Source organism: Bos grunniens, chromosome 3 (genome assembly GCF_055505025.1).
Source record: "Bos grunniens cultivar Pamir isolate PY7600 chromosome 3, Bosgru_T2T1.0, whole genome shotgun sequence".
In the NCBI taxonomy this organism is placed as follows: Eukaryota; Metazoa; Chordata; class Mammalia; order Artiodactyla; family Bovidae; genus Bos; species Bos grunniens.
Genome location: NC_141167.1, coordinates 86,520,649 through 86,542,086, shown reverse-complemented (window position 1 = coordinate 86,542,086; position 21,438 = coordinate 86,520,649). Strand labels below are relative to the sequence as shown.

The 21,438-nt window shown below is 38.2% G+C and overlaps 1 protein-coding gene across 1 annotated transcript in view; it reads left to right on the top strand.

Moving 5' to 3' along the window:
- LOC147375953 (mitochondrial adenyl nucleotide antiporter SLC25A24-like) overlaps positions 1-21,438 on the top strand; it is a 34,120-nt gene that overhangs the window by 7,951 nt on the left and 4,731 nt on the right. Inside the window, exons 3-5 of the mRNA XM_086391518.1 lie at positions 6,502-6,654; positions 7,478-7,585; positions 13,607-13,774. Coding sequence (XP_086247644.1) covers positions 6,502-6,654; positions 7,478-7,585; positions 13,607-13,774 — 429 coding nt within the window. The remainder of the gene's footprint in view (positions 1-6,501; positions 6,655-7,477; positions 7,586-13,606; positions 13,775-21,438) is intronic.

Genomic DNA, 21,438 nt, shown 5'->3' with positions numbered 1-21,438 from the left:
CCGTAAACTTAGGTCTTTCCTCAGCATTAGTGTATTCTAGTGTTTCCTCCTTAGTTTTCTTCAGTTTATTCTCTCTGGAATTCTTCTGGTTGAATGGTTGAATGTGGTACCTCCCAGACTGACCTCCATGCAGCTTGTGTGTGTGTGTTAGTTGCTCAGTTGTGTCTGACTTTTTGTGACCCAGTGGACTGTAGCCTGCCAGATTCCTCTGTCCATGGGATTTTCCAGGCAAGAATACTGGTATGGGTTGTCATTCTCTTCTCCAGAGGATCTCCTGACCCAGGGATTGAGCCAGGGTCTCCTGCATTGCAATCTTATCTTTTCATAAATATTTTTATTACTATGTCATTTTACTTGACATTCTGGGACATTTCTTCAGTACTGTTTTTTAACCCTTCTATTGAACTTCTTATTTTAGTAATCACAGTTTAAATTTCTGAGAGCTCTTTTTATCCTTTTGATTGATCTTTTTTCATAGTGTCTTTTCTTGTTTGGTATTTCTTAAAATGAATTCAATATCATCTTGATTCTTTCTGAGGACATTACAGGGTTCTTTATGTTGTTTTGTTTTAGTTAACTGTAGTTTCCTAAATTGTCGCTATTTTCTGTGAATTTAATTATTCTGTTTATCTTAGTTTTGGGTTCTATGCTGCCTTTCCTCCTTCACATATATTATGACCCTTTATTGTTCTTTTATATTAAAAATGAAGAATGGATATTTTAGGTAGCTTGTATAGATTTCTTCTGCAGTTGTGTTTTCTAGCTATGTTTCTCCCACAGATTTTTTTCTTTTTTTTACAAATTGAGATATAATTGACTTATTATATTAGTTTTATGTGTACAGTATAATGATTCAGTATAGGTATGCATTGCAAATGATCACCACAATAAATCTAGTTAACATCCATCACCATATATAGTTACGTTTTTTTCTTCTGATGAGTTTTCAAATCTACTCTCTTAGCAAATCAGAATTTCTGTTATAAAAGGAATTTATACATCTGTTTATTTGCATTGTCTTTCTGTCACCAAGAAAATCAAGGAATGAACACAAGAAATAAATCCCTGTGAGTCAGCCTTTTGAAAACTCCACACGTTTTTTTTGTAGTCTCATTATCAGCTTCACTCTTCTTCTGTGTAGGGCAGGCTTAAGCTTCTGCACTCCGCACTCTCCACCTCTCTGCTCTGGGACGCTGAGATAGAGGACCAGGGGGCAGCAGCCCTTCTCAGGTCTAGCCCTGCTCTGCTTGTAGCACTGTCACTTTTCCTTCATATACATTGATGCTAAAAATTAGAATACTCATGGTGAATTGAACCTTTTGTCACTGTAAAGTGATCTTTGTCTCTGTAAATGCCTTTAGTTCTGTTTTGTCTGACATTAATATAGATGCACTCCCTACTCTTGCTTGGGATTTGTGTTATATATCCATTGTCCTTCTTTTACTTTCAGGCTTTCAGCATTTGTATGTTTTAGATAAGTTACAGGTAAATGGCATATAGGTGGTTTTTATTTTATTTTATATATTTTTCATTTGTTTGGCTTGCCAGCATGGCTTGCAGGATCTTAGTTCTACTGTGGATTGAACCAGGCCCTTGGCAGTGAAATCACAGAGTCCTTACCACTGGACTGACAGGGAATTTCCTGGATTTTGTTATATTTTAAACTGGAAGACTTATTTCATTTAACTGTTGGTATACTTACTGATATTTTGTTCAAGGCTGCCATCTTATTTTATGCTTTCTATTTGTCCTGCATGTTCTAAGATTTTCTTATTTTCTTTCTTGCCTTCACTTATATTTTTTAAAGTTATTCTACTTTTCCCCCCCTCCATTAGTTTTTGATGTTGTTTTTTAAAATATCACTTGGAGTAATAACTTGAGGAACTATGATGATGATATCCAACTTGAGACTAGATTTTTATTTGTTTCTGTTAGGTGCTTGGGAGGACTATCAATCTGGGATCACATTATTTAATTCAGATTTGAGTCTTGAAGTTCCCAGAACCACCCAGCTGATACAAAGCCATGCTATAAGTCCTTGCAGAGGCTGGTTTCTTCTGGTTTACCCTTACCATAAGGGGATAGACCTGCAAAGCCTTCAGTGAGCCCTGAGCTTTGTCTTTTGTTTTCTGTTAACCCAGTGAGGCAACAAAACAATGAGTTAACTTTATAATTGTTTTTTCTGGGTCCAGAAATACACTTGAGTGATAATCCTGCCTTTCTGGATTTTCTCTTCTCTCCTAGATACTGGCCTTGGAATATGTCTCTGTCTTGTTAGCTCATGGATACCTTTAAGAAAACTTTAAGAAATAAATATGCCATTGGCTTTTTCAGTTATCCTTACTTGGAAGTACATTCCTTTCTTATTACCCAGCTTGCCATTACTGCAAGTGAATTCTATACATCAGTTCAGTTCAGTTTAGTCACTCAGTTATCTCCGACTCTTTGCCGGCCACGTGAACTGCAGCACGCCAGGCCTCCCTGTCCATCACCAACTCCCAGAGTTTACCCAAACTCGTGTCCGTTGAGACGGTAATGCCATCCAACCATCTCATTCTCTGTCGTCCCTTCTCCTGCCCTCAATCTTTCCCAGCATCAAAGTCTTTTCAAATGAGTCAGCTCTTCACATCAGGTGGCCAAAATATTGGAGTTTCAGCTTCAACATCAGTCCTTCCAATGAACACCAGGACTGATCTCCTTTAGGATGGACTGGTTGGATCTCCTTGCAGGCCAAGGGACTCTCAAGAGTCTTCTCCAACACCACAGTTCAAAAGCATAAATTCTTTGGTGCTCAGCTTTCTTTGTAGTCCAACTCTTACATCCATACATGACTACTGGAAAAACCGTAGCCTTGACTAGACAGACCTTTGTTGGCAAAGTAATGTCTCTGCATTTTAATATGCTGTCTAGGTTGGTCATAACTTTCCTTCCAAGGAGTAAGCGTCTTTTGATTTCATGGCTGCAGTCACCACCTGCAGTGATTTTGGAGCCCCCCAAAATAAAAGTATGCCACTGTTTCCCCATCTATTTGCTGTGAAGTGATGGGACGGGATGCCATGATCTTAGTTTTCTGAATGTTGAGCTTTAAGCCGACTTTTTCACTGTCCTCTTTCACTTTCATCAAGAGGCTCTTTAGTTCTTCTTCACTTTCTGCCATAAGGGTGGTGTCATCTGCGTATCTGAGGTTATTGATATTTCTCTTGACAATCTTGATTCCAGCTTGTGCTTCTTCCAGCCAAGCATTTCTTATGATGTACTCTGCATATAAATTAAATAAGCAGGGTGACAATATACAGCCTTGACTTACTCCTTGTCTTATTTGGAACCAGTCTGTTGTTCCATGTCCAGTTCTAACTGTTGCTTCCTGACCTGCATATAGGTTTCTCAAGAGGCAGGTCAGGTGGTCTGGTATTCCGATCTCTTTCAGAATTTTCCACAGTTTATTGTGATCCACACAGTCAAAGGCTTTGGCATAGTCAATAAAGCAGAGATAGATGGTTTTCTGGAACTCTCTTGCTTTTTCGATGATCCAGTGGATGTTGGTAATTTGATCTCTGGTTCCTCTGTCTTTTCTAAAACGCACTTGAACATCTAGAAGTTCGTGGCTCACGTATTGCTAAAACCTGGCTTGGAGAATTTTGAGCATTACTTTACTAGTGTGTGAGATGAGTGCAATCGTGCAGTAGTTTGAGCATTCTTTGTCATTGCCTTTCTTTGGTATTGGAATGAAAACTGACCTTGTCCAGTCCTGTGACCATTGCTGAGTTTTCCAAATTTGCTGGCATATTGAGTGCAGCACTTTCACAGCATCATCTTTCAGGATTTGAAATAGCTCAACTGGAATTCCATCACCTCCACTAGCTTTGTTCGTAGTGATGCTTCCTAAGGCCCACTTGACTTCACATTCCAGGATGTCTGGCTCTAGGTGAGTGGTCACACCATCGTTATTGTCTGGGTCATGAAGATCTTTTTTGTACAGTTTTTCTGTGTATTCTTGCCACTTTTTCTTAGTATCTTCTGCTTCTGTTAGGTCCATACCATTTCTGTCCTTTATTGAGCCCATCTTTGCATGAAATGTTCCCTTGGTATCTCTAATTTTCTTGAAGTGATCTCCAGTCTTTCCCATTCTATTGTTTTCCTCTATTTCTTTGCATTGATCGCTGAGGTGGGCTTTCTTATTTCTCCTTGCTATTCTTTGGAACTCTGCATTCAATCGGGTATATCTTTCCCTTTCTCCTTTGCTTTTTGCTTCCCTTCTTTTCACAGCTATTTGTAAAGCCTCCTCAAACAGCCATTTTGCTTTTTTGCATTTTTTTTTCTTGGGGATGGTCTTGATTCCTGTCTCCTGTACAATGTCACATACCTCCATCCATAGTTTATCAGGCACTCTGTCTATCAGATCTAGTCCCTTAAATCTATTTCTTACTTCCACTGTGTAATCATAAGGAATTTGATTTAGGTCATACCTGAATGGTCTAGTGGTTTTCCCTACTTCTTCAATTTCAGTCTGAATTTGGCAATAAGGAGTTCATGATCTGAGCCACAGTCAGCTCCCAGTCTTGTTTTTGCTGACTGTATAGAGCATCTCCATCTTTGGCTGCAAATAATATAATCAGTCTGATTTTGGTGTCCACCATCTGGTGATGTCCATGTGTAGTGTCTTCTCTTGTGTTGTTGGAAGAGGGTGTTTGCTATGACCAGTGCTTTCTCTTGGGAAAACTCTATTAGCCTCTGCCCTGCTTCATTTGCCTGTTACTCCAGGTGTTTCTTGAATTCCTACTTTTGTATTCCAGTCCCCTATAATGAAAAGGACATCTTTTTTGGGTGTTATTTCTAAAATATCTTGTAGGTCTTCGTAGAACCGTTCAACTTCAGCTTCTTCAGCGTTACTGGTCAGGCCATAGACTTAGATTACCGTGACATTGAATGGTTTGCCTTGAAAACGAACAGAGATCATTCGGTTGTTTTTGAGATTGCATCCAAGTACTGCATTTCAGACTCTTTTGTTGACTATGATGGTTACTCCATAAGGCTTTTGATATGTAGTCACATTTATCATACATTACTTTTCCTAGTACTGTATGAAACTACCTGTTTCCCTGTATCCTCCCAAACATCAGGTTATATTATTTTATAAAAGATTTTGCTGGCAAGAGAGACAATAATTGGTGCACCAAAATTTCCAAAAGGATCTAAATACTGAAATGAATCTTGTCACTTGTATTTTTATCTTACTAATGCTCTGAACAGAGAGGCCAAGGGATGATGCAGGAGGGCAGTTGGCTGGTAGGAAGGCACGTAGGTAGACTGATTAATGGTCACCTAGGCAGGCACCCATTTAAAGTGGAGTCTACCTGGGACTCCCTGAAGCTAGAGTGACTGATGCAGGAGAGAGTGGGTATGCAAGGGCTTAGCTCAGTGACTGTATACAAGCCAGTTCAGAAAGATTTCCTTATGTTCTATGTTGACTGAATTTTAACTCTCTTTTATAGATTTATTGCACAAATTAAAGTAAACCTATTTATTACTATGGCTGTAAAATACAGGTATCATTCTGAGTTGTGTCTTTTTCTCCTCAATAGAGAGTTGGTAATTATCTTCATACTGGTTCTTGTTTTTGTTTTTTTTTTTTCATTTTTGGTCAGTTTTTCCTCCTTTTCTCTTCATATGTTTTACAATGAGCCTGCTGATCCCCTCCACATTTACTAGGTATGCAACTATCATACTAGAGCCATCAGACTGCTGCCAGTCTCCTTAAAAACAGATATATAGCTCTTTAATACCTCTTATTTTAAAACCACTTTTGTAGCTTCTTTTACTGGACTGTATTTGTTGAATTATCTTTTATTTTTCCCATTATCTTCACTCACATGTTGAGTCATATTGCTCTGGGTTTAATTTTTCTCATGTTAATGCAGTATAGTCAATGTCTAGAGCACATTCTCTGATACTGTCTTAAGACAAGTGTATATCTCTTTTCTAATATGTGCCCTGGAAAAGGTTTCAGATCTTGGCCACAGAGTTAGTTGGATTCCGCTTTCTTTTCTCTGCTTTCACTGACCACACTGATCACCCTTGTTAAAGGCCTCATAGCCAATTGTTAGCAATAAGTTCTCTGAGTTTCTGTGGCCTTAACTTTTCAGAAATGTTGCTTCCCTGACACTTCTCTTGAAATGTACACCCAATTTCACTCTTCCTGATGGGAGAGTTATTTGTTCATCCCTCTGAGGAGGGGGCAACAAAGCAACTATGTCTGAAGCAGAATCTTGTGTCCCCTGTGTAAGGTGTCCTCTTCTTAAGCTATAGTGCAGGGATTAAAATAAACATGGCTCAAAAGCTGTCTAATCACCCCAACAGCTGCTGTTTCCCCAACAGGAGAGACCTTCCATATTTTAGGAACTTCAACTCTGTCCTGCCAATCACATGAAAATTACAATATGTGGTTTTCAAAGTTCTTCAAATAGTATTGTGATTTTCAAAATTCTTCCTTTCCTTTTCAAGGCTCAGAGTTTAGAAACAAAGAATGTGAAGATAATGAGCCATTTAATAGAGATGATGAAAGAGGGCGGAGTCATTTCTTTGTGGCGAGGAAATGGTACGAATGTTTTCAAGCTTGCTCCTGAAATAGCTGTTAAGATCTGGTCTCATGAACAGGTAAAAACCACACTGCCTATGACATTTATTAACAAGGGAATGTTATTCAGTTTTACTTTTTAAAAAATCGGTTGGGGTTATTACAAAACAAAGGGAAGTAGTTGTTTATCTGTGTTGGAAGATTACTATAAAGTTATATAATTATATTATTATTATATAATTGTGTGTGTGTGTGTTAAGTTGCTTCAGTCATGTCCAGCTCTTTGTGACCCCGTGGACTGTAGCCTGCCAGGCTCCTCTCTCCATGGGATTCTCCAGGCAAGAACACGGGTTTGTTTGTCATGTCATGTTGGTTCATTATAACATGGCTGCCATCAAAACATATTGCATAAGGTTCTCAGTTGTTTCCATCTCAGAATTTTCCATTTTCTTTATATTTATTGCTTATCATAATCAACACTTGTTGAATGTTTGCTATATACCTTATTTGCTGTATGTCTTATTCTAAGCAAATTGAGGTACAAGATAAAGTCTCTACTGTTAAGGTTGAGGCCTCCTATCTAATATACATGACTATATTTAGGTACTAGGTAATGCAAGAGACACGGGTTCGATTCCTGGGTCAGGAGGATCCCCTGGAAGAGGATATGGCAACCCACTCCAGTATTCTTGCCTGGGAAATCTCATGGATAGAAGAGCCTGGTGGGCTATAGTCTGTGGAATCGCAGAGTTGGACATGACTGAGTGACTAAGCAGCACAAAAATGTGGATTATAGTTTTAAACTATAAATTAAATGCCTGGGTATCCACTGATATTGAATGACTTGCATGCCTCTTTGAACTTTTTCAATGCTAACATATCTTTGAACTCTTGTTAATACAGTATAAGGAGTATCTTTCTTCTGAAGGAGGCGAATTAGGAACACTTGAGAAGTTTGCTTCTGCTTCTTTGGCTGGTGCCACTTCTCAGTCTTTTATTTACCCCTTAGAGGTAAGTGCTATTTAAAAAGATCTGTTATCCTTAATGGAATTATGGCTAATTTTTTTTCAAATGAGCCAGAATCCTCTTATTATTAGTAGCTATTGAGTAGAGAAAATCTGTTGCTAGGGCAGTGTTACCAGATCTGTGATATCTAAGCTGGCATTTCTGTTGCTTTGATTTGTGTCATATTTTATTTTACTAAAATATAAATATCACTTATATTTACTCATATAAGTGATACAGTATTTGTCTTTCTGACTTTGCTAAGTATGATAATATCTAGGTCCATCCATATTGTTGCAAATGGCATTATTTCATTCTTTTTGATGGCTAAGTAACATTCTGTTGCGTGTATGTGTGTGTATATATATATATATATACACACACACACACACACATACTACATGTTCTTTATCCATTCATCTGCCAAGGGGACATTTTGTTGTTGTTATTTTCTTGCATTTTCCCTTCCATATGAACATTAGAATTGGCTTGCCAAGTTTCTTAAAAAAACCAAAGTAAACCAAATTGGGATTTTGACTCTTAGTTGTACTTAGTGAATTTGGGGAAGAAATGACAATTATAATATTGAATTTCTTTTTTGCCTAGCAATGAGATATGTCTTCCTTTCCATTTAGATCTTTTCTTGTATTATTTGATAAAGTTTATAATTTTCTTATACAGGTCTTGTGCATTTGAGGCTTTTATTACTAGATACATTCTGGTATTTGTTGCTATTAATGTATTTCATTAGATTTTGCTAATGTTTACTGTTTGTATATATGAAAACTCCTGAATTTTTAAGTTAAACTTATATCCAACCACTTTACATTATTCTTATTAAATAATCTGGAAACTCTTAAGAGTTTCTTTTAATTCTTATTTTCCTGAAATTTTATCACAAAATGTGTAGATTCTGACCCTTTTCTTTCATCAGTTAATTTCAGATCTTTTTAATGATCTTTTTCCCGGCTCTGGGAAATCTTCTACTATTAAATAATTTTGGATTTTGCTTTTCTTTTTGATCTTTCTGTGTATATATATGTCTTCTTTATCCATTGATTTATTGATGGACACTTTGGTTGCTTCCATATATTGGCTATTGTAAATAATGCTGCAATGAACATACGGGTGCATATATCTTTTCAAATTAGGGTTTTTGCTCTCTTCAGAAAAACACCCAAAAGTGGTGTTGCTGGATCGTATGGTAGTTCTATCTTTAGGTTTCTTTGAAGAACTTCTATACTGTTTTCCATAGTGGCTGCACCAATTTATATTCCCACCAACAGTGCTCAAGGGTTCGCTTTCTTCACATCCTTGCCAACACTTGTTATTTGATGTCTCTTGATGATAGCCATTCTGATAGGTGTGAGGTGATATCTCATTATAGTTTTGATTTTCATTTCTCTGATGATTTGTGATACTGAGTATCCTTTCATGTTTGTTGGTCATCTGTATGTCTTCTTTGGAAAAATGTCTACTCAGGTCTTCTGTCCATTTTTTTGGTGGGGAGTTTGATGTTGAATTGTGTGAGTTCTTTGTATATTTTGGATATCAACCCCTTATCAGATATATAATTTGCAGATATCTTCTCCCATTCAGTAGGCTGCCTTTTTGTTTTGTTGATAGCTTCCTTTGTTGTGAAAAAGCCCTTTGATTTAATGTAATTTCATCTGTTTATTTTTGCTTTTGTTTCCCTTTGCCTGAGGAGACATATACAAAAAATATTGCTAAGACTGATGTCAAAGTGTACACTGCTTACATTTTCATCTAGGAGTTTTATAGTTTCAAGTCTTAAATTTAAATCTTTAATCCATTTGGAGTTTATTTTTGTAAATGATGTGAGAAAGTAGTCTGGGTTGACTCTTTTGCATATAACTGTCCAGTCTTCCCAGCACCATTTATTGAGAAGGCTGTCTTTTCTCCATTCTACCTCCAACATCTTGCCTCCTCTGGCAATATTTATAATTAGCCATATAAATATGGGTTTATTTCTTGACTCTCTATGCTCTTCCATTGATTTATGTGTCTGTTTTGGGTCCAGCACCATACTGTTTTGTTTGCTGTAGCTTTGTAGTATAGTTTGAAACCAAGGGGTATGTTACCTCTAGCTTTCTTCTTCTTTCTCAAGATTGTTTTGGCTATTTATGGTATTTTGTGTTCCCATACAAATTTAAAAATTGTATTTGTCCTAGTTCTGTGAAAAATGCAATTGGTATTTTGATAGAGCCTACACGAAATCTGTAGATTGCCTTGAGTAACATAGTCATATTAATAATATTAATTCTTCTAATCCATGAGCATAGTTATCTTCCCATTTGTTTGTGCTGTCTTTAGTTTCTTTCATCAGTGTCTTACAGTTTTCTGGTATAAGTCCTTTATCTTTTTGGTTAGATTTATTCCTAGGTATTTCATTATTTTTGATGCAATTGTAAATGGGTTGTTTTCTAATTTTCTCTTTCTGTTAGTTTATTGTCAATGTAAAGAAATACCAACAATTATGTTTCCACATGTCAATTTAAAAAATTGCTTTGGCAGGTGGATTCTTAACCATTGGGCCACCAGGAAAGCCCTGGATGATAATTTTATATTCTGTAACTTTAGAATTCCTTTATGAGTTTGAATAGTTTCCTTGGTGTCAGCTTTTTAGTATTTTCTATATAGTATCATCTCACCTGCAAACAATGACAGTTTTACTTCTTTCCAATTTAGATCCATTTTCTGTTTCTTATCTGACTACTGTGGCTAGGACTTCCAATACTATATTGAATAAAAGTGGTTTAGTGAGCATCTTTTTCTTGTTCCTGATCTTAGCTTTTCACCATTGAGTATGATGTTGGCAACAAGTTTGTCTTATATGGCCATTATTATATTGAGGTATATTCCCTCTATGCCCACTTTCTTGGGAGTTTTATCATAAATGAATGTTGAATTTTATCAGAAGTTTTTTCTGCATCTTGAGATGATCACATGATTTTTATCCTTCAGTGTTCATGTAATGTGTGACATTGATTGATTTGCAAATATTGAACTGTCCTCCTAGATGAAATATAATCTTGAATTCCTCTGAGGATTTAAATTATTTTTGTTTTAAAGTCTCTGATTTGTTTTGCTATTATTTATTTTTTATAAATTCCAAGTTAATGAATACAAGGAACACCCAGAGACCCTGGATTAATCATGAAGGTGATTAATTTTAGAGCTATGAGTCAGAGCAGATGTATAAAATTTAAATACATTCAGAATATATTTTTCTGTCATAATGATACTTCTTTACTCTTTTTATAAGAATGAAACATCCAATTTTTAAAAACAATACAGATTTTCCATGTGGTTTTTGAATTTTAAGATTATTTTCTCTTCAAAGTATAAATTGACCTGTGTTTATCTGGCAGTATTTATATATAATCTAGGATAAGCAGTATGTCTTTCAGATTGTGTAGCTTTATATATGCACAGTAAAGAAGCAACTGATCTAGTAGGAGATAAGGAGATTCCTGCAAATACATTTCTATCATAGCATTTCTCAATGAAAAATGAATAAATAGTATAACAATTAAGGCTCACCAAGTTTCTTTCCCACTTGTAAAGAAACAGCTTATTTCATGCTAAACTTCAATGTCAGCAGAGTTTTCTGTGTTTTCCATTAGTCCAAGGAAACTCTGGATACTCTACACAAATTTCAATAAACATTTTGCCTTTCTCCATACAGGTGTGTGTGTGTGTGTGCGCGTGTGTGTGTATTTGTGTAGAGAGAGAGAAAGTTGGAAACGTTGTGTCCCTTTACCTTTAAAAATTTCGGTGTGAATTTCCTTAGAATGAAGAACTTTCTTTTATATATTGTCAAAATCAGGAAATTTATCAGCAGTACAATACTATTATCTAATCCACAGTCCTTATTGAAATGTAATTAATTGTTAATTGTTCTAATAATTGTCTTTATAGTAATTTCTTTTTCCAGATCCAATTCAGATCATGTGTCAGGTCTCTTTAACATTCTTTCACCTGGATAAGTTCCTTAGTCTTTTATTTTCTATTTTTTGGGTCTTTCTTTGTGTTGGAGAAGGAAATGGCAATCCACTCCAGTACTATTGCCTGGAAAATCCCATGGACAGACGAGCCTGGTAGGCTACAGTCCATGGGGTTGCAAAGAGTCAGACACGACTGAGTGAGTTGGTATTTGTGTGTGTGTTCTTATATGTGTGTGTGTGTATATATATATATATATATATATACGGTTTAAAAAACCTACTGCCATTCACAAGCTGTGTGTATATGTATACATGTGTTGATGTTTGTGAAATCCTAATATCAGTTTATTAGGATACTTATGTTGGAGATGGAGGTTGTAGGAGCTTCATTTTTCTTTTAGGTTTCTTTCCTGAACCTATCTGACACATAGTATTATGTAAATTTAAGGTGTTCAACAGTTAATTTGATACATTTATATATTATAGCAATATTTAGCACTACAATCATATTCATAGTTATTCTTTCTTTTTAGTGGTTGGAATAAATAAGTTCTAGTCTCTCAGCAAAGAGTCGGACATGACTGAGCGGCTGATCTGATCTGATCTGAGTCTCTCAGCAAGATGGTTGATTATAGTACAAGATTGTTGTCTGTATTCACTATACTGTGTGTTCGATCTCTGCTACTGCTGCTGCTAAGTTGCTTCAGTCGTGTCCGACTCTGTGCGACCCCGTAGACGACAGCCCACCAGGCTCCCCCATCCCTAGGATTCTCCAGGCAAGAACACTGGAGTGGGTTGCCATTTCCTCTAGAGCTTAATTATTACTTGTTGCAGGTTTGTACCCTTAAATTGCATCTGTCTTACCTGCCCCACCTCTTATGCCCTGGTAACCACCATTTTACTCTGTTTTTGCAAGTTTGGCTTTTTAGATTAAACATATATGTGATACTGTACTGTACTTGTCTTCCTCTGTCTGATTTATTTCACTTAGCACACTACACATGGCAGAATGTCCTCCTTTTTCATAGGTGAATAACATTCTATTATAATATATACATATATGTATATATATGAACGGACAAAGAAGATATACATGCATATATATATCTGTTGATGAGCTTATTTCCGTATCTTGGCTGTTGTGAATAGTGCTACAGAATAGTGCTAAACATACAAACATAGTAGTGCATGTATCTCTTTGAAATCCTGTTTTCATTTCTTTTGTGTATTATAACCAGAAGAAGAATTGCTGGGTCATAGAAGGCAATGGCACCCCACTCCAGTACTCTTGCCTGGAAAATCCCATGGACGGAGGAGCCTGGAAGGCTGCAATCCACAGGGTCGCTGAGCGTCGGACATGACTGAGCGACTTCACTTTCACTTTTCCCTTTCATGCATTGGAGAAGGAAATGACAACCCACTCCAGTGTTCTTGCCTGGAGAATCCCAGGGACGGGGGAGCCTGGTGGGCTGCCGTCTATGGGGTCGCACAGAGTCGGACATGACTGAAGTGACTTAGCAGCAGCAGCAGGGTAGATCTTCTTTTAATTTTTTGAGGAACCTCCAACTTGTTTTCCATAGCGGTTGGTCCAATTATATTCTATTTTGGGTTCCTTATCTGACTTACGGTGCAATAATAGCTGTGGCTCACTAGTATGTAATTTAGACAGAAAGAAGAACAGCTGGATTCAGATACTTTACCTTCCTGCAAAGTTAAGTTCAGGAATTTGGTAAAAGCACTGTATTTGTATTTAAGCACTGTATTTGTAACATGTGTGTGTATGTGTGTGTGCTCAGTCGCTCAGTTGTGTCCAACTCTTTGTGACCCCATGGACTGTTACATAGTAGTATGCAAAAGTAAAATATTCCAAGAATAAGTAGGAAAATGATAGCAGGTATACTGTCATTGAAAATACAGTTTGACCTAAGATTGTTTTCTCTTTCTAAATTCTAATATAGAAAATAGAAATTTCTAATTTCTAAACTGTAGCTCACACTTTATAGGATTGCCCTGGGTTGGGTAACTGATCAGTGACCCTATAACATTCTTTTACATTCAGGTTTTAAAAACTAATTTGGCTGTAAGTAAAACTGGACAGTACTCTGGGCTATTGGACTGTGCCAGGAAGATCTGGAAGCTTGAAAAGATTACAGGCTTTTACAAAGGCTACATTCCTAGTCTTCTGACTGTCATACCATATGCAGGTGTAGATATCACTGTTTATGAGGTGAGTTTGTTTCTATGATGGCCTTACATCAGATTTATTAGATCTGAAAATATAATACAATTGAAAAAAATTTAAATCAAAAATACATTTAAAACTGAGTGAATAGAAAACATATTTTTCTTTTTACAGTTTGTTTTTCTGGCTTCTCTTTCTCAGGATTGTTTCTATAAGTATTGTTTTCTATAAGCTTGTTTTCTGTAAATATTGACCTTGACCTTTCCTTTCCTTTCCCTGCACACAACCCACTCCACCTTAGTGACTCCATCTGTTGCTGGGTTTCTATAGCTGGTCTATCAGTAACTTGCAGCTGTTTTTAAAACCTCTCTCCTGATCTTCAGACCACCAGGGAGATTGAATGATGCTGTTTTGCTCCCCATTTTTTCCTAGTGTCAGAAGTCTGATTTGGCTCATGTTACTTCTGTTTTGGGGTTCCTCGTGAATAATTTCTGGTTATAGTAATCATCTATTCCAAATCAATTATAGTCACTTGATTCAGAAAAAGGAAGAGAAGAATGGAAGTTCTTTTCTGGGGAGGAAAGTAGGAGTGCAAAATAATGACCTTTTTTTCTCTGTTAGTAGTGTCCAGTTTCACTTTGGTCATTCTCTGTGGCTGATCCTAACAGACCATCAAGCAGGACATTCCCTGTACAACTCCCTCCTTTTTTAGTAATCCTGAGTACCTTCCAACCCACCAAACTTATTAATTCTTATCGGTTAGGATAGCAGTCATATATGGATGTGAGAGTTGGACTGTGAAGAAGGCTGAGCACTGAAGAATTGATGCTTTTGAACTGTGGTGTTGGAGAAGACTCTTGAGAGTCCCTTGGACTGCAAGGAGATCCAACCAGTCCATTCTGAAGATCAGCCCTGGAATTTCTTTGGAAGGAATGATGCTAAAGCTGAAACTCCAGTACTTTGGCCACCTCATGCAAAGAGTTGACTCACTGGAAAAGACTCTGGTGCTGGGAGGGATTGGGGGCAGGAGGAGAAGGGGAGGACAGAGGATGAGATGGCTGGGTGGCATCACAGACCCGATGGACGTGAGTCTGAGTGAACTCTGGGAGTTAGTGATGGACAGGGAGGCCTGGTGTGCTGTAATTCATGGGGTCGCAAAGAGTCGGACACGACTGAGCCACTAAACTGAACTGAACTGAGGATAGCAGTTAGAATTGTGGACTCAGACTGCTCGAGTACAAATTATGGCTTCATAATTTGCTTAACCTCTCTGTGCCTGAATCCTCTCACCTTAAAAGTGAGGATGTATTCATTCAATAAATAATTACTGAGTTGCATGTACCACGCTCTGTTCTAGGTACACCAAACAGAAGAGACAGAAAGTCCTATCTGTAGGGAGCTCAACATTCTTTCACTGTGAGACAGACAATAAACTTTTGAAGCATGGCATATGGTAGTAATAGGGTTGTGAAGAAAAATGAAGCAGGAAAGGAGAGTAGATAGTTCAGTGACTGGAACGGCTTCCTGAAAAGATACTTTCTGAGTAAAGACCAGAGGATGTGAAGGGGTTGAGCCACACATACATGTACAAAGAGGACATTTAGAGTGGATGCATATCTGTGCAGCTGGAGCAGAGTAAGCCAGAAGAGATTAGTAGGAGATGAAGTCAGAGATCTGCTGGGTCGGGGCAGATTTCTCAAGACCTTGCAGATTGTAGAAGGGACTTTAATTTTTGCTCTAGGTGAAATGGGAAACTGTTGGAAGGCTCTGGGCATAGGAATGCCATAGCTGACAAGATTTTCTATCATAAAAACTTTATTGAGATATAATTCATATACCATTTTAAAGTGTACAGTTCAATATAGTCACAGGTTGTACAACCATCCCTACTATTTAATTCAATAACATTTTTACCACTCCTAAAAGAAACCCTGTACTCATTAGGAATCACTCCCCACATCCAACTCCTCCACTCCCTGGAAACCACTAATCTGTATTCTGTGTCTATAGATTTGTCCAGTTAGGACACTTCATATAAATGCAATTATACAGCATGTAATGTTTTATGACTGGCTTCTTTTCACTCAGAAATATGGTTTCAAGTTTCATCCATATTATAGCATTTATCAGCATTTCATTCTTTTTTTCTGAATCAGTTCTGTTCAGTTCAATCACTCAGCCGTGTCCGACTATTTGCGACCCCATGAATTGCAGCACGCCAGGCCTCTCTGTCCATCACCAACTCCCAGAGTTCACTCAAACTCACATCCATTGAGTCCGTGATGCCAATCCAGCCATCTCATCCTCTGTCGTCCCCTTCTCCTCCTGCCCCCAATCCCTCCCAGCATCAGAGTCTTTTCCAATGAGTCAACTATTCACATGAGGTGGCCAAAGTACTGGAGTTTCAGCTTTAGCATCATTCCTTCCAAAGAACACCCAGGACTGATCTCCTTTAGAATGGACTGGTTGGGTCTCCTTGCAGTCCAAGGGACTCTCAAGAGTCTTCTCCAACACCACAGTTCAAAAGCATCAATTCTTTGTTGCTCAGCTTTCTTCACAGTCCAACTCCCACATCCATACATGACCACTGGAAAAACCGTAGCCTTGACTAGACGGACCTTTGTTAGCAAAGTAATGTCTCTGCTTTCCAACATGCTATCTAGTTTGGTCATAACATTCCTTCCAAGGAGTAAGCGTCTTTTAATTTCATGGCTGCAATCACCATCTGCAGTGTTTTTCGAGCCCCCCAAAATAAAGTCTGACACTGTTTCCACTGTTTCCCCATCTATTTGCCATGAAGTGATGGGATCAGATGCCATAATCTTCGTTTTCTGAATGTTGAGCTTTAAGCCAACTTTTTCACTCTCCTCTTTCAGTTTCATCAAGAGGCTTTTTAGTTCCTCTTCATTTTCTGCCATAAGGGTGGTGTCATCTGCATATCTGAGGTGATTGATATTTCTCCCGGCAATCTTAATTCCAGCTGTGCTTCTTCCAGCCCAGCGTTTCTTATGATGTACTCTGCATGTAAGTTAAATAAGCAGGGTGTCAATATACATCCTTGATGTACTCCTTTACCTATTTGGAACCAGTCTGTTGTTCCATGTCCAGTTCTAACTGTTGCTTCCTGACCTGCATATAGGTTTCTCAAGAGGCAGGTCAGGTGGTCTGGGATTCCCATCCCTTACAGAATTTTCCACAGTTTATTGTGATCCACATAGTCAAAGGCTTTGGCATAGTCAATAAAGCAGAGATAGATATTTTTCTGGAACTGTGTTGCTTTTTCCATGATCCAGTGGATGTTGACAATTTGATCTCTGGTTCCTCTGCCTTTTCTAAAACCAGCTTGAAACATCTGGAAGTTCACGGTTCACATATTGCTGAAGCCTGGCTTGGAGAATTTTGAGCGTTAGTTTGCTATCACGTGAGATGGGTGCAATTGTGGGGTAGTTTGAGCATTCTTTGGCATTGCCTTTCTTTGGGATTGGAATGAAAACTGACCTTTTCCAGTCCTGTGGCCACAGCTGAGTTTTCCAAATTTGCTGGCATATTGAGTGTAGCACTTTCACAGCATCATCTTTCAGGATTTGAAATAGCTCCACTGGAATTCCATCACCTCCACTAGCTTTGTTCGTAGTGATTCTTCCTAAGGCCCACTTGACTTCACATCCCAGGATGTCTGGCTCTAGGTGAGTGATCACACCATCATGATTATCTGGGTCATGAAGATCTTTTTTGTATAGTTCTTCTCTGTATTCTTGCCGCCTCTTATTAATATCTTCTGGTTCTGTTAGGTCCATACCATTTCTGTCCTTTATCGAGCCCATCTTTGCATGAAATTTTCCCTTGGTATCTCTAATTTTCTTGAAGAGATCTCTGCTACTACTGCTAAGTCACTTCAGTCGTGTCTGACTCTGTGCGACCCCATAGACGGCAGCCCACCAGGCTCCTCCGCCCATGGGATTTTCCAGGCAAGAGTACTGGAGTCGGGTGGAAGAGATCTCTAGTCTTTCCTATTCTGTTGTTTTCCTCTATTTCTTTGCATTGATTGCTGAGGAAGGCTTTCTTATCTCTTCTTGCTATTCTTTGGAACTCTGCATTCAGATGCTTATATCTTTCCTTTTCTCCTTTGCCTTTCGCTTCTCTTCTTTTCACAGCTATTTGTAAGGCCTCCTCAGACAGCCATTTTGCTTTTTTTGCATTTCTTTTCCATGGGGATGGTCTTGATCCCTGTCTCCTGTACAATGCATGAACCTCCATCCATAGTTCATCAGGCACTCTATCTATCAAATCTAGTCCCTTACATCTATTTCTCACTTCCACTGTATAATCATAAGGGATTTGATTTAGGTCATACCTGAATGGTCTAGTGGTTTTCCCCACTTTCTTCAATTTTAAGTCTGAATTTGGCAATAAGGAGTTCATGATCTGAGTCACAGTCAGCTCTCGGTCTTGTTTTTGCTGACTGTATAGAGCATCTCCATCTTTGGCTGCAAAGAATATAATCAATCTGATTTTGGTGTTGACCATCTGGTGATGTCCATGTGTAGAGTCTTCTCTTGTGTTGTTGAAAGAGGGTGTTTGCTATGACCAGTGCATTCTCTTGGGAAAACTCTATTAGCCTTTGCCCTGCTTCATTCCGTACTCCAGGGCCAATTTGCCTGTTACTCCAGGTGTTTCTTGACTTCCTACTTCTGCATCCAGTCCCCTATAATGAAAAGTTCATCTTTTTTGGGTGTTAGTTCTAAAAGGTCTTGTAGGTCTTCATAGAACCATTCAACTTCAGCTTCTTCAGCATTACTAGTTGGGGCATAGACTTGGATTACTGTGATATTGAATGGTTTGCCTTGGAAACAAACAGAGATCATTCTGTCGTTTTTGAGATTGCATCCAAGTACTGCATATTGGACTCTTTTGTTAACCATGAAGGCTACTCCATTTCTTCTAAGGGATTCCTGCCCACAGTAGTAGATATAATGGTCATCTGAGTTAAATTCACCCATTCCAGTCCATTTTAGTTCACTGATTCCTAGAATGTCGATGTTCACTCTTGCCATCTCCTGTTTGACTACTTCCAATTTGCCTTGATTCATGGACCTAACATTCCAGGTTCCTATGCAATATTGCTCTTTACAGCATCGGACCTTGCTTCTATCACCAGTCACATCCACAGCTGGGTATTGTTTTTGCTTTTGCTCCATCCCTTCATTCTCTCTGGAGTTATTTCTCCACTGATCTCCAGTAGCATATTGGGCACCTACTGACCTGGGGAGTTCATCTTTCCGTATCCTATCATTTTGCCTTTTCATACTGTTCATGGGGTTCTCAAGGCAAGAATACTGAAGTGGTTTGCCATTCCCTTCTCGAGTGGAGCACATTCTGTTAGACCTCTCCACTATGACCCGCCCGTCTTGGGTGGCCCCACACGGCATGGCTTAGTTTCATTGAGTTAGAGAAGGCTGTGGTCCGTGTGATCAGATTGACTAGTTTTCTGTGATTATGATTTCAGTGTGTCTGCCCTCTGATGCCCTCTCACAACACCTACCGTCTTACTTGGGTTTCTCTTACCTTGGATGTGGGGTATTTCTTCATGGCTTCTCCAGCAAAGTGCAGCCTCTGCTTCTTACCTTGGACTAGAGGTATCTCCTCACTGCCACCCCTCCTGACCTTGAACGTGGAGTAGCTCCTCTCGGCCCTCCTGCGCCAGTGCAGCCACTGCTCCTTTTTTCTGAATATTATTCCACTATATGGGTATACTATCTGTTGTTTGCCTCATTCATCAGTTAATGGACAATTAGCTATTTCTACTTTTTTACTATTATGAGTAATGGTGTTATGAAATTGAGTACAAGTTTTTGTGTAGACATATGTTTTCATTCTCTTGGGTATGTATCTAGGAGTAGAATTGCTGTGTCATTAGATAACTCTATGTTTAACCTCTTGAAGAACTGCCAAACTGTTTTCCAAAGTGGCTATACCATTTAATTTCCACCAGCAGTGAATGAGGGTTCTGAGTTCTCCACATCCTTGCCAACACTTGTTATTATCTGTCTTCTTGATTTTGTTATCTTTGTGAATAGAAAGTGGTATTGTTGTCTATTATTAATTTGTTTTTTTTCTTGTTTAGTTGTAGTTCTTTGCATATAATAGATACAAGTGCCTTAGATATTTGATCTGCAATTATTTTCTTCCATTCCATGTATTATCTTTTACAGAAAAGTTTTAAATTTTGATGAAGTCAAATTTATTTATTATTTCTTTTGTTATTGTTGCATTTGGTGTCATATATAAGAAACCACTGCCTAGTGAAAGAACACAGAAGATTTATATCTTCTAAGGGTTTTATGTTTTTAACTCTTACTTTAGGTCTACTATGCATTTTGAATTAATTCAATATGGTGTTAGGCAGGGGTTTAACTCCATTCTTTTGCATGTGGATATCCAGTTGTATCAATAACATTTGTTGAAAAGACTATTTTCTCCACTGGATGGGCTTGGCAATATTATTGAAGTTAACCATACATGTTAAAGGTTTACTGCTGAACCCTCAAATTCTATTTCATTGATCAGTATGTCTGTCCTTACACCAGAACCACAGCTGCCTTAATTGGTGTGGTTCTCTAGTAAGTTTGAAATTAGAAAATGTGACTTCTCTAGCTTTTTCTTTTTTCTCTCAGAATTGTTTGGGCTATCCTGAGTCCCTCATATTTCCATATGAATTTTAGGATTGACTGAGCGACTAAGCACACACACAGTGTTAGAAGAAGTCCATCTAGGATAACGGACAAAGCTTGAGAAAATGGTCTATGATATGTTGGGAGACTAAATGATCAAGGGAAATATGCACAGAAGACCCAAATAGACATTTCTCTAAAGAAGACATACAGATGGCCAATAGGCAATGAAACAATGCTCTATCACTATTAGAGAAAGGCAAATCAAACTACAATGAGGTGTCACCTCACACCAGTCAGAATGGCCATCATTAAAAAATCTACAAATAATAAATCTAGAAAGGATGTAGAGAAAAGGGAACCCCCCTACACTGTTGGTGAGAATTAAGTTGGTGCAGCCACTTTCTGGAGAACAGTATGGAGGTTCCTCAGAAAACTAAAAATAGAATGATCCCGCATTTCTACTCCTGGGCATATATCTGGAGAAAATTAAAATTCAAAAATGTACATGCACCCCTATGTTCATGGCTTCCCTCATAGCTCAGTCGGTAAAGCATCTGCCTGCAATGCAGGAAACCCAGGTTTAATTCCTGGGTGGGGAAGCTCCTCTGGAGAAGGAAATGGAAACCCACTCCAGTATTCTTGCCTGGAGAATCCCATGGACAGGGGTGCCTAGCAGGCTACAATCCACGAGGTCACAAGAGTCGGACACGACTTAGCGACTAAACCACCGACACCTGTGTCCATAGCAGCACTATTTACAATATCCAAAACATGGAACCAACCTGAACAACTATCAACAGATGAATGGATAAAGAAGATGTAGTACATATATACAGTGGAATACTACTCAGCCATTAAAAGAATGATTTGTAGTCATTTGCAGCAACATGGATGCAACTAGAGATTATCAGACTAAGTGAAGTAAGCTAGAAAGAGAAAGACAAATACCATATGCCATCACTTTCATGTGGAATCTAAGATATGGCACAAATGAACCTATCTATGAAACAGAAACAGTCACAGATATAGAGAACA